General features: G+C 36.4%; 1 protein-coding gene across 1 annotated transcript; it reads left to right on the forward strand.

Annotated features, from left to right (window-relative positions):
- Window positions 1–6,058: 6,058 nt before the first annotated feature.
- On the forward strand, window positions 6,059–7,624 carry LOC116200504. The gene is made up of 2 exons (XM_031531353.1): window positions 6,059–6,949; window positions 7,349–7,624. Exons 1-2 carry the CDS (start codon window positions 6,059–6,061, stop codon window positions 7,622–7,624), a joined length of 1,167 nt encoding a protein of 388 aa, XP_031387213.1.
- Window positions 7,625–13,166: the final 5,542 nt, after the last annotated feature.

Raw genomic sequence — 13,166 nt, forward strand, 5'->3', positions numbered from 1 at the left:
GAAATGTGAAAACTATATTTCATATCCCTCAGCTCCACATAAATCGATTCAAAAGAAATTGGAAGCTCTATTTAATAACTTCAGCTCAATGTAAATCGACTTTTTATATTCTACTTAAATGAATATTCATCATATTAACATATACAATTTATTAACATATATAACTATGTTATATTTATATCAAGTGAACCACATTAGAATAGTTTTTAATATGTTTAAAAAATATGACTATGGTAATTATCCAAAAATAAAAGTAAATTTTTTTATAATAATTAAAATAGTCTATTATTATATTTATATAATTATATATGAGGTCAAGTTAATTACATTGAAAGGTAAAAAAAAGCTTAAATTGGAAAATATGTCCAAAAAATTTGGAAAAAATTCAAGAGAACACAAATCCTATTAAAACCACGTGCAGAACATTCATTTAATTTTAGAAAAGCAATGATTCACTTATATATAATTAAGGGATCACATATGATTATATTAAAAGAATCACTCACATATAAACATGATATATTTTCATATGAAAAACGTTTGTAACAAATCATATATGTCTTTTTATTGCTAATATACAAAGAAAATGATGCTAAAAAGGGTATAGATAGCATTATGAGACATATAATCAAGCATAGAAATTATATATTTGATAAAAAAAAGTACAATTAATTTTACTGACTCCTATTAGTAATAACTTATGTAAAAATCCCATGCAACGCATGGGTAAAAACACTAGTGTGTAATAAAAAAATATATGACTATTGATGGAAAAAATGTAATAAAACTATTTATTATAGGGGTTCCAATTTAAGACTCTTGATATGATATAATTTTCTTTCTTTCCATTGAGGATATTATATAAATTTCTCGTTTGATTCTTCATTCTTGTTTGTTTCGTGTTTATATTAATAAAATTCTTTCCTTCGTGTTTATTTTGCGAATATATGACCAAAATACAGTTTTAGCAACTAGTAGAGCACGTTCACAAAAGCAAATTAAGCAATTAGATGCAAGGACTTACCTAATAATCACTCTACATTTGTAATCTCTTCTTGTTGTTTCCTTTATCTCTCGCTTCCTCAGTAAATTTTAGGAAAAATGTCAAATTTGGTCCTCAACCTTTAGCTCTTTTTCTATCTTAATCCTAAACCTTTTCTTTGGCTGGATTTCGTCCTCAATCTTTTTTGTGCGGTATGAGTTCAGTCATTTCGTCCAAAATTTTGTTCATTTTCCCTGATATGTATATTCGTCACATGAGAGTGCGCCAAGTGCGCAACATATCACTGCTATTCTAAACCGGTTGTTATAGAGCAAATCAGATTATTTTTTTAATCAGATCCGTAAACCGAACTAAGATATTTCCGGTTCTTTTACGATTCCAGCTATCGCTTCTCTTTCATCATCTCACGCACTGACAGATGGCTGGAATCCTAAAAGAATCGAAAATATCTTAGTCCGGTTTACGGGTCTGATTAAAAAAAGAATCGGATTTTCTCTATAACAACTAGTTTAGAGTAGCAGTGATCTGTTGCGCACGTGGCGCACTCTCATTTGACAAATATAAAAGTCAGGGAAAATGGATGGAATTTTGGACGGAAGGACTAAACTTATACCGTGCAAAAAAGATTGAGGATGAAATCCAACCAAAGAAAACGTTTAGGACTAAGATAGAAAAAGAGTTAAAGGTTAATGACCAAATTTGACATTTTCCCTAAATTTTAAAATAGAAATGTGGAATAAAAAATGTACGACCATTGATGGAAAAAATGTAGTAAAACTGTATATTATAGTGGTTCCAATATAATACTTTTGATATGATATAATTTTCTTTCTTTCCATTGAGATATTATATAAATTTATTGTTTCTCTCATTCTTATGTGTTTCGTGTATACATTAATAAAATTCTTTTGTTCCCGTTTATTTTGCTAATATATGACCAACATACAGTTTTAACAATAAGAAGAGCACGTTTATAAAAGCAAATTAAGCAATTAGATGCAAGAACTTACCTAATAATTACTCTACATTTGTAATCTCTTCTTGTTATTATCGTGGTCTCTCACTTCCTCAGTAAGATTTGATATTTTCCAAAGATTGGGGAGCATGGAATATTAGAGAAACTAGTTAATACCCGTGCTTTCCACGGGTTATATAAATGACAATTACTTTGTTCAATCAAATATATAGAAATGTTTATACTTTTCAATTTCTTTTATATAAAAGTACAACAAACATTATAAATATAAAATTTTGAAATAATAAAAGCGTGGTCGTCGACATTTATTATTATTATACTTATAATTTTGACTTTAATTATATAAAAATATAATTATAACACGTGCTTGAATAATTCCCGTTTTGTTAAAAAATGTTAAAGGGAAATCGTTTCTAAGAGACACCTGCAATGATTCTCAAATATGTATAAAGTTAGTTTGACTAATTCAATTTATATTCAATAAATTAATATCTCACATATTAGTTCACCACAAAATATCTCACATCTTAAATCATCATTATGAGAAAGCTACAAAAGATACTTTCTAAATAACTATACGTATCTTTTTTTTTTATCCCATATATATATCAGTGTGCACTTGAAATATCAATATTATGGTTGTTCATAACTAAATATAATTCAACAAGAAGGAAGATATAAAGAAATTAAGGGGAAAAAAGAATGCAAATTTTCTTTATATGAAGTACGCTGGTCGATCAATTACCATCAGTTCTATTAGTCTATTTAAAGTATGTGCAAGGACTGGGACCTTATTTTTTGGGAATAATAATTAATTGTTGTAAAATAAAGACTCCAGTAGTTACAAGATATAGACATTGTTCTCAAACTAATTTCATCTTATCATTTAGCAAATTCTATTAATGATTAAGATGATGATTTTTACGCTAAAGTTTCTACAAGTTAGAATTAATCTTATCATTTGAGTTTATTTTGTGAAATATGACAAAAAAAATCCATAATTAGAAATAAACGAGAAGTTATTGGGTGATTCTACCTCGCCACTTGCCGTGAGAAAGCACCAATTAAATTGCATGAAATTAGGGACTTGGTGCTAATCACTCGGATAATTGTTAGAATTATTCTTCATTAAAGAATTCTTATTGGTTCTTTCTTATCATATCATTTGAGGTAAGATCATTTAAAGTTTTCCCCAAATAAGCATACCAAATCCATAAAACCAACCGAATTCAAGAAGTCATCTAACTGACATCTTTAATCTCTTCTTTCCTTTATTCTCGTGCTCATGCTTCCTCATTGTATTCCTTTATTCTCGTGCTCATGCTTCCTCATCGTTCAACATGAAACAAATAACGAAAATCAGATATCATTCAAATATTGGAAAAAAAACATAAAATAATAAAAATTGAACAAAATGTAGAGTTAGAAATAAACAGAACCACATTCATAAAATTAATCTGAAGTCGCTTGATCATTAGTTGACATATTAGTTCCTTGGGCTCCCACTTCCCCATTGCATTCCTTTTGGTCATGATGTGGATCGGAGAATAGGGGTGCTGGACATCGTCGAGAAGGACTTCATGCTTCGATAACCTGCAAGAAAGGGAATATCGGGAGAGAATCCCGATTTTCCTCTCCGATACTTAAATGAGTAATCGGAATTAGAATGAATGAATGAACTGTCTGGAAAGTTACGTACGTGGAGTATATATAAACGTTTTCTAAGTGTTGGCAGTTACCAAGAAAGATGTTCAAAATTGAATTCGAGTAACTGTTCACACCAAATTCGTGGTCAGGCCTGTTAGTAGGTTTTGTGGGCTCCCTTTCTAACTGGGCCTTTTGGGGCCTACAATTCACGGGCCCATCATTTGCCCCCTTAGCGTCTTTTCCTGTAGGGTGGGAGAAGGCGCATTGATTATACACATGCGAGTCGCATATCTTTTGCATTTTCGCAATTGTCTCATGGGACTAATTAATGTCACTAATTCAAATTCCTTTTTATGTTGAGCGTTCTTGTGGATGTTTTGTGGGGCGTCATAATTGCCCCATTTAGTGTAATAAACCTAGCGAATTGTTGACGTTTTTACCGATTTGAGCGTTCATACAGATCTAGGCTTGAAGGACATGGCATTGCCCCCCCTGCCATGATGGCTTCTTGGCTCTACAAAGATTTATGCGACCTTATTACTCGTAGTTGTTAGTAGAAGGTAGCAAGCCTAGGACTTTGCTTATCATTTCGTTCTCTGCTTCACTTCACTTTTCTTATTTTGTTTCGCTTGAATTTTATTTGCCATGTTGTTCTTCTGATTCGCTTCGCGCTTCAACGTGTCACATCTAATGTTGCATGCTTGTCGATATATTTGTTGCCACTGGTTTCGAGTTTTGCTTCAAGTTTCTTTTGCTTTATTTATTTCTCGGCACGACATTCAGGTGATACATTTACAGCATCTAAAGTCGATTCGTAGTTCTCGTTTTCTAAAATGCAATGGTGTTGCGTTTTCCTCTAAGCTACTTTGGTACCCCGGAGTTGCTTTGGCATCGAGCTTTTTCAGAAGCTGCTTCGATCTCTCGAAGCCGCTTTGCTTATTTCGATTTCTTAAAACTTCTTTGACCACTCCGATTTCTTAAAACTGCTTTAACCACTTTATTTCTCGAAGCTGCTTTGACTACTGCCTACTTTATGAACTGATTTCTGGAGTTTTTCATGGCTACTTTGATGACTGTTCCTCCTTTGCTTCTCACAGGTTGCGTATTTTGCGTTATAGCTTCGATAGTTTATCTTCCATTTAATTCCTTCACCTTGTCAAGTAGCATAGCCTTCGCCTTGCTGAGCTTTGCTGTAGAGCCCTTAGGCAAGATTGACTTGTCTATTCGGTTTGGAGAAAGGAAGAAATCCACAAGTATTATGGTAAGTTTCATGCACTTATATTTCATTTTAATACACTTTGTCGTAGACTTAGGTCCAAGTCGTGCGTTCACCTCGATGTGGGCGTACCACAAGACTTCGTCATCAAGCTTGTTCCCGTCACCCCTATGTCTGGGCTTCACTCATTTAGCCCGTAAATGCACTGTGCCCACGTCCCACTTTTTAGGTTAGTCATGTCAATGTCGCAACATACTATTGAAGGAGGGTGATTCTTATGGTGTCACCTAAACGGGTGAACTCCTAACGCCTGGTAAACATTATCAATTTACGGGATGTACCGCGAACTTTCATGGGCTTCGACAACCTCATTCGATAGCCTTGTAGGCTTCGACGGCCTTATTGCTTCGAAAGCCTGTAGACTTCGATGGCCTTATTGCTTTGACAGCCAGTAGGCTTCGACAACCTCATGGCTTCGATAGTCTTGTAGGCTTTGACAGCCTCATGACTTTAGTAGATAACACATTGATTTAGTAGATGACATTTCTCCCTTTTATATCTCCTTTCACACTTATAATTGATGTTTCTCTTGGCGTAGGCTGAAGCCTCTTCATTTGTAGTTGGTCAAACAATTCATTCTTGATACCATATAGAGCTGCTAGAGGTCTTCAATATATTATTGATTACATGAGGAGACGTTGCTCGGGTGATGCTCTCCATTCCCGTTGTACTCCATCGTTTACGTTGGTGGGATTTGCTTTTGTTGGAGTATTGTCTCAGTGCTGTTGAATTAATTTTATCTTTATCGTTATGCTTTGTTAAGCAGTTGTGTTAATCTACATTTAAGTTATTAGGTTGCATTATCTTTTACTGTTACTTTTAGTAGCTATTTTTAAGGTTTGTAGGACAGGTGTGCAGAAGCAGTTCTGCAGTTATCTTGTATGTGAGGGCAGTTTCTGTACTCTCTCCTTTTTATGTTTGTTTCTTGTACTCAAAACTCTGCTCTGCAGTTAGTGAATATACGTTTTCTTTATTCCTTCACCTCTCTCTCTATCTCTCTATCCTTGTGTGAGTGTGTGAGTGAGTTTGCTGCAAAAACAGTAAAATTACACAACAGTGGTATCAGAGCTTCCTTGATCTTAAGGGACCTGTGTGGGTGAGAGACTTGTGAGGTTAATTGAGTGTTTTGGCTACATCCGTTGAAGTTCAAGGCAAGATGGAGGCAGGTTCGAGTGGATTCTCTGCCATGGCACCACCTGTGTTTGATGGGGAGAATTATCAAGCATGGGCTGTGAAGATAACAGCTTTTATGGAAGGTTGTGATTTGTGGGAAGCAGTAGAAGAAGACTACAAGGTGGCTCCCCTTCCTAACAATCCAACCATGGCTCAGATCAAGCTGCACAAGGAGAAGAAGACCAGGAAGGCAAAGGCAAAATCGTGTCTTTATGCTGCTGTGTCACCCACCATCTTCACCAGAGTCATGAGGCTTGAGTCAGCAAAAGCTATATGGGATTACTTGAAGGAAGAATATGAAGGAGATGAGAAGATTAGAGGTATGAAAGTGTTAAATTTGTTGAGAGAATTTGAAAGGCTTCAGATGGAAGAGAGAGAGACTGTGAAAGAGTTTGCAGACAAGCTTGTGGAGATAGCAAACAAGATAAGGGTGTTAGAGACTGATTTAAGTGATAGCAGGTTGGTACAAAAACTACTTGTTTCAGTGCCAGAGAGATATGAGGCAACAATTGCCTCTCTTGAGAATACTAAGGAGTTGTCAGATCTGAAGTTTGTTGAAGTTCTAAGTGCTTTACAAGCACTAGAACAGAGGAGAATGATGAGGAGAGAAGAGCCAGTAGAGGGTGCATTGCAAGCCAAAGTGAAGCAAGGCAATCCTGCAAACAACCAAGGGAGCATGAGTTCAGATGCTGGAGATGGCAAGGTTTATACAGATCCTTGTAAGCACTGTGGGAAGAAGAGTCATCCTCAATTTAGATGCTGGAGGAGACCTGATGTAAAGTGCAGAAAATGCCACAAAATGGGGCATGTAGAGAGGATTTGCAGGGAGCAGCATCATCATTTTGGAGAAGCACAGACTGCAGCAGCAAATGAGGTAGAGCATCTGTTTGTGGTCTCCTGCTTTAGTTCAAATGCATCTAGGGATGGCTGGCTTGTAGATAGTGGTAGTACTAACCATATGACAGGCAATGAAAGCTTGTTTTGTAAGTTAGACAGATCAGTAAAGTCAAAAGTGAGAATAGGGAATGGTGATTTCATTGCTGTTGAAGGGAAATAAGATATATTGATTGAGGGTCCTAGTGGTACTAAGCTGATTACTGAAGTGTTGTTTGTGCCTCAAATCGACCAAAACTTACTTAGTGTTGGTCAGCTTGTAGAGAAAGGATACAAAGTGATGTTTGAGGAGAAAAAATGTTTGATTTCTGATTCAAAGTGTCGGAAGTTATTTGAGATTCCAATGAAGAATAAGTTTTTTTCTTTGGATCCACTGAAGATGAAGTCTAAGGTGGATGACAATCAGTCTGTTAAAGGGATTACATTGCTTGCAGACAAGCAACAAAGCTGCAATATTGCAGATGCAGTTGCATTTTTAGAAGTTGCAGGAGAAGAAGAAGGCAAAGCTGATAAAAGAGTGATGGTTGCAATCAAGGAGGAGTTGGCTATTTTAGAGCCCAATACAAAGTTTGATCTTGAGGGCTCACCAGAAGTCTTTCAAGTGCCAAAGCAGGAGAATAAAGTTTATGAATTAAAAGAGACTCCTACAGCTTAGTACAGCAAGATGGATGAACACCTCCTGAATCTAGGCTTTGGAAGAGGCATGAGTAAGTCGACATTTCAGGTTAGAAGGGAAGCTGGTGCAGTCCAACTTGCACATAAGGTCAAATGTTTCATGCAGAAGTTTGGAGTTTGCAGCAGCATATGATCCAAGGAGGAGTTTGTTGGAGTATTGTCTCAGTGCTGTTGAATTAATTTTATCTTTATCGTTCTGCTTTGTTAAGCAGTTGTGTTAATATGCATTTAAGTTATTAGGTTGCATTATCTTTTACTGTTACTTTTAGTAGCTATTTTTAAGGTTTGTAGGACAGGTGTGCAGAAGCAGTTCTGCAGTTATCTTGTACGTGAGGGCAGTTTCTGTACTCTCTCCTTTTTATGTTTGTTTCTTGTACTCAAAACCAAGGTTGTCAGAATCGCGATTCTACCTCGAATCGGTCAAGTGTCATAGAATCGTGAATCGTGATTCGAATCGTGAATCGTAAGATTCTACCTGTAATTAAAAAAATAACATATATATATATATATATATGTAACATTCTTTCCTGAGAAAAAACAATTCTTATTCATTCAAATAAAAACACAAACCAACAATAAGTCATAAAAACACAAAATATCGTTACAAATTATCGAAATTCAAGATTCAAAATCCAAATCATAATTCAAACTCCCGAAATAAAAAGTTAACAACATATGTCATAATTATAACATAAAATGAACAAACATATCAAATCTCATCCAAATCTTCATAATCACCTACGTCATCATCATACAAAGTATCAAACTCATCTTCTTCAGGAAGCTCCAAGTCATCAACCGTGCCATGCTCTTGTGTGCACATATTCTCTGCATTTGCATCACCAATATGATCTCAAAATAATCACATAAAAGGGGCATAATGAAAAACGAAACTATTAGGGTATAATCAAGATGATAGGTTTGTAGAAATTTCATAGTTGCAATAGAGTAGATTTACCTACTCCATTAGTGCATTCAATTTGTTAGATTTTTGTAGGAAACAAAGAGAAATATTCCATAAAAGAAATTAAAAGAGTTAGCCAAGATGATATGATCGGATCAATCTCAATACAAATACTTGAACCTCGGATATAAGTGCTTTTCCTGTTTCAGCAAAGCTAATGTAAAGAATTTGACTGGGATTTTACAAATTGAAATCATGCGCAAAAGAAAAAGAGAATCTGAGTATGTTACCAGGTCACAACATCCACTAGGTTTTCTGGAGCCCTTATATCTGTTTCAATTAAAATGAACAGACCAAAATAATCTCTCCAAAGCAGAAAGAGAAAATTTCATACAATACAACCTCTAAATATGAAGATATTTATACTTCTTTTCACATACGGAAATATGAAATTCAAACTCATGTAACAAGCCAAGCAAATATCAATTCTGGAAAATGTGAATCAGCAGATTCGAACCGAGCCATTCACATTCAACAACCGGCCAGTAAGTGCGAAGGAAAAATAGATTAGATTGGAAGGGATGGACGACCCCTATCGAAGGATATATACGGTCCCTCCCGTACCTGGAAAATGCAGAGAAAATAACCGCAAGGATGGAAGCTCGGACAAGCTAGCTTCTCGGAAGAAGCAGGTGGTGGACCGTCAATCGAAGCTTGTAGAAGTGGATTGAAGATCTCGTCGAAGATTAGGGGCAATGGTCGATGGTCGGATTGGAAGGAGAAGGACGAAGCAGGGGAGAAATTAGGGTTCAAGAGACTGGAAAGAAGGAAGAAAGGGTGGGCGGGAGAGGGGTTTCGGGTTTGGGCTTCGGCCCGCTTATTGGGCTCGAGCTTGGGCCAAATCTGGCCTGAACGTGTCCGATTTTGCGATTCTACGATTCAACGCGCGATTCGTTAACGATTCTACAATCCCGACTCACCTAGCTGAATCGGAATCGGTGACCCCCCCTTGAATCATAGAATCGTACGATTCTACGATTCGAATCACGATTCTAACAACCATGCTCAAAACTCTGCTCTGCAGTTAGTGAATATAGTTTTCTTTATTCCTTCACCTCTCTCTCTATCTCTCTATCCTTGTGTGAGTGTGTGAGTGAGTTTGCTGCAGAAACAGTAAAATTACACAACAGCTTTGCCCATGTGATTCCACAAATTGTTGCAAATCGTTGATCCCATAAATATTTTTCTCCACTATTCTGTTGTTGCTCTCATTTAGCTTCAAAACTGATATTATTAAACTGCTAAGATGCTTATCCTTATAAAGGCTTCAGCAAAAGAGAAGCGCAATTGCATATAACAAACGCATGTATATAGGTATGGTAAATCTCATAATATATGTGTATTATATATATATATGTTTTAATGCAAAATAAAATTAGCAGATTGACATGATTTTATATAACAAATAATAATATACCAACTAAAAAATCTCAAATTCTTCAAAAAGCTCAACAACTTGAAACTATCTGAATGGAGCAAGGAATTGCTTATATGAGGCGGAGTTGTTGATTAGAATATCCGCTGCTTAATTACTTGCCCGATTTGGCACTTGGCATCGAACATCGTATTCTGGGTGATTCATCGCCACTTGGTTCTTCGTCACATATCCAATCAGTTACGGGCAGACTTCACAAGTCATTGATCCTTTAGTCACATGCCTTCTTGGGATTGTCGATCAGATTTGCGAGAAGATCATCCGGTTCCTTCTCTAAGAAATCACGGCCTATTATACTCACATTGTAGGCTCGTCATTGAATAAGCCAATATACGCTGGAAAAACTTCTAGAGTATTATGAAATTGTCAGAGACCACGTTAGTTGCTCCATGAACTCTCATCAGTTGCTAGTTATCCTCTTGGTCTGCCGTGGACTACTTGCATTTTCATATCGATGGAGCCATCACGGCAGTCGGCTGCAGAGAACTGTGTCGTGGATACTACATCACGGAGCAAAACGTCCCAAAGGGATGATAATCCATCTTGCGAAAGTCGTTATAATCACTCGTCACGAGCATGCTTCCATTTTGTCCACCCTGCAAGTGAACAGTGGAGCCCTTTTTGGTGCTTCTCCTTGCTTGTGATGTTTTTCTCTTGTAAACTTGCTCTCCCTCGTCAATACTCGGTCTCACTTTGCAATGCAGAACAAAACACATTAATCCCATGAAAACCAGAATCTCTCTGTTCTGTGCTCTTTTGTTGAGGAACCGCATGTAACAGTCTGTCCACATCGGTTAGGTAGAGAAAGATAAGGGCCACGCTGCAGCAGAGACTCTAAGAATGGCCTCGTAGAAAGAGTTCTGGTCTGCGATGGCAAGTGTTGTGGTGATCATCTCGAAGATCTGGAAGTCGACATAGAACGGAATATGCCACCCACGTCAGTGTTGTTTCAACTGTAGAAAGTCAGTTGGACAAAACTTTGGGTTTTCGGATTTTCATTTTCTGCTGCACTTTCAGTGTATCCATGCCTTAGTTCTCATGGATCCAATGTTCCTGCTATCTTCTGGTACTTTTCTTCCAGATTCTCTCCATCCGGTCATGTTCATTGAAGGAGCCATCATCGGATTAGCAGCCACTTCACACATCAGCCAATACTTCGCAGTCAGTAACATTCAAATTCCTGTCCATGTCGCGTTGCGTGTTGTCTCTAGTTATCGGATCGCCAGATTATCCCTCTATTTGAATTGCTCAAAATCATGTATTTAGCCAAGAAAGGAAGCAATCTATATCACCTACGTAATAATTCCAAATTAAGTGCACACACAAGTTCGAGAGAATTATAAATTCATACTAACGAACTGCTTTTAAGTATGGATACTACGGCCAATCAATTCGGGAGAGAACTGACATATACTGCTATGTTGATTGAAATTGGTGATTAATTTTTATTGAAGCCCCAATTAAGAGAAAGTTAACACACTCATGTTGACGAGAAAAATTAATAAATGAAAGGCATGAGATAATCTTCCCTGGAAATCAGTGCTGCACCGTTGAAACCGTAGCGACTTTTTGGCGTTCCTGATATGTGGATTTTTCCAAAGGTGATGACTCAATTTAGGCATCCCTTGATCAAACACTAAACAAAAACGGGCCGATAGACTGCATCGCTCTATCCCTCGATCTCGATAGTCTTGCCTTAGTCTGGTGCACTACCAATTACTTCAACAACAAAAACCACTGAAGATTGTTCCCCCGCATGCAGTGATGGACCCCCTGATTTCTCGGAGATTCCACTGGATGAGGCCCCCAAATCATTTCGCAAGTTCCCCCACGCGAACGCTAGCAGATTCCAAGAAGACAATCAGAGACATCAATGATGGTAGAGCCAAAATCCTTGCCTTTCGTCACATTTCCCACATACGGCGCCAATGATATGGATCGGAGAACAGGGGTGCCTGATATCGTCGGAAAGGACTCCATGCTTTGATAACCAGTAAGAAAAGGAATATCGGGGGATCTCGATTTCTCTCTCCCATGCATAAATGAGAAATCGGAATTAGAATGAATGAATGAACAGTCCAAAAAGTTACCTAACGTTTTCTAAGTGTAGACAAGTTACCTAGAAAGATGTTTAAAATTGAATTCGAGTAACCGTTCCTACCGAACTCGTGCCTGTTAGTAGGTTCTGTGGGCTCCCTTTCTAAATGGGCCTTGAGGGGCCTTTAGTTCACTGGCCCATCAGGTCAACATGAATACGAATAAGGATCATTAGATCCCATCCAAACCTTGGAAAGAATAACATGAAATATTAGAAAATTGGAGAACGAGAACAGGAATACAAACAACGAAATTACATATCATCCAGTCTTGAATAAAATAATAGGAAGTATTAGAAAAAGGTGGAGTAATCAATTGACATCTATAATCTCTTCTTTCTTTTTCTCTTGCACTCCTGCCACCGCATTGTACTCCTCTCGTTCAATATGAATAAAAAACCAAACAACAAAGATCGAATATCATCCAAACTTCGGAAAATAAACATAAAATTTTAGAAAATTGAAGAATGAGAGCATTAATACAAACAATGAAGATTAGATATTTCCATAACCATGTAGATAAGCAGGGGTATTAGAGAAAATGGGGTGGGGTGATTCTGGCACCTCATATCGAAAGATGAAGCTCCAAGACAAAAATAACAATTTGCTTGCATAATCACTTGTAATCACAAAAAATCATTGAATATTATGCATTGAGTGCATCAGTTACTTTGATGTTAGTAAACGTCGTGTTTTTAAATTGCATTAAGTATTTTATTTTAAGATATTGCCCCACTAATTCTGGCAATAAATTGAATTTATCATTGATTTAGACTTTATTGAGAGTGCTATTAAACATTTGTTTTTTTTTCTTAATTCTCTCTTTTTTTAAAAATAATTTGACGTCAAATTTTTCTTTCCGTTTTAAACTTGATTGAGAATATATTGTATAAATCCCAAATAATATAAATAATTATTTAATTATGTGTCCATCCACAATTACTAATATGATTTTTTAGCATTTTATTATCTATTTTCCTTTAAAGTTCCATTAAAGTTTTTCCTGCAAATTAGTAATTTTTTGTCA

This window comes from Punica granatum, chromosome 3 (genome assembly GCF_007655135.1).
Source record: "Punica granatum isolate Tunisia-2019 chromosome 3, ASM765513v2, whole genome shotgun sequence".
Lineage (NCBI taxonomy): Eukaryota > Viridiplantae > Streptophyta > Magnoliopsida > Myrtales > Lythraceae > Punica > Punica granatum.

Coding starts and splice junctions, on each gene's coding strand:
- LOC116200504 (XM_031531353.1), top strand. CDS start 6,059: ATGGAGGCAGGTTCGAGTGGATTCTCTGCCATGGCACCACCTGTGTTT. Junction 6,950..7,348: donor AGACTGCAGCAGCAAATGAG/GTAGAGCATCTG, acceptor GATCCACTGAAG/ATGAAGTCTAAGGTGGATGA.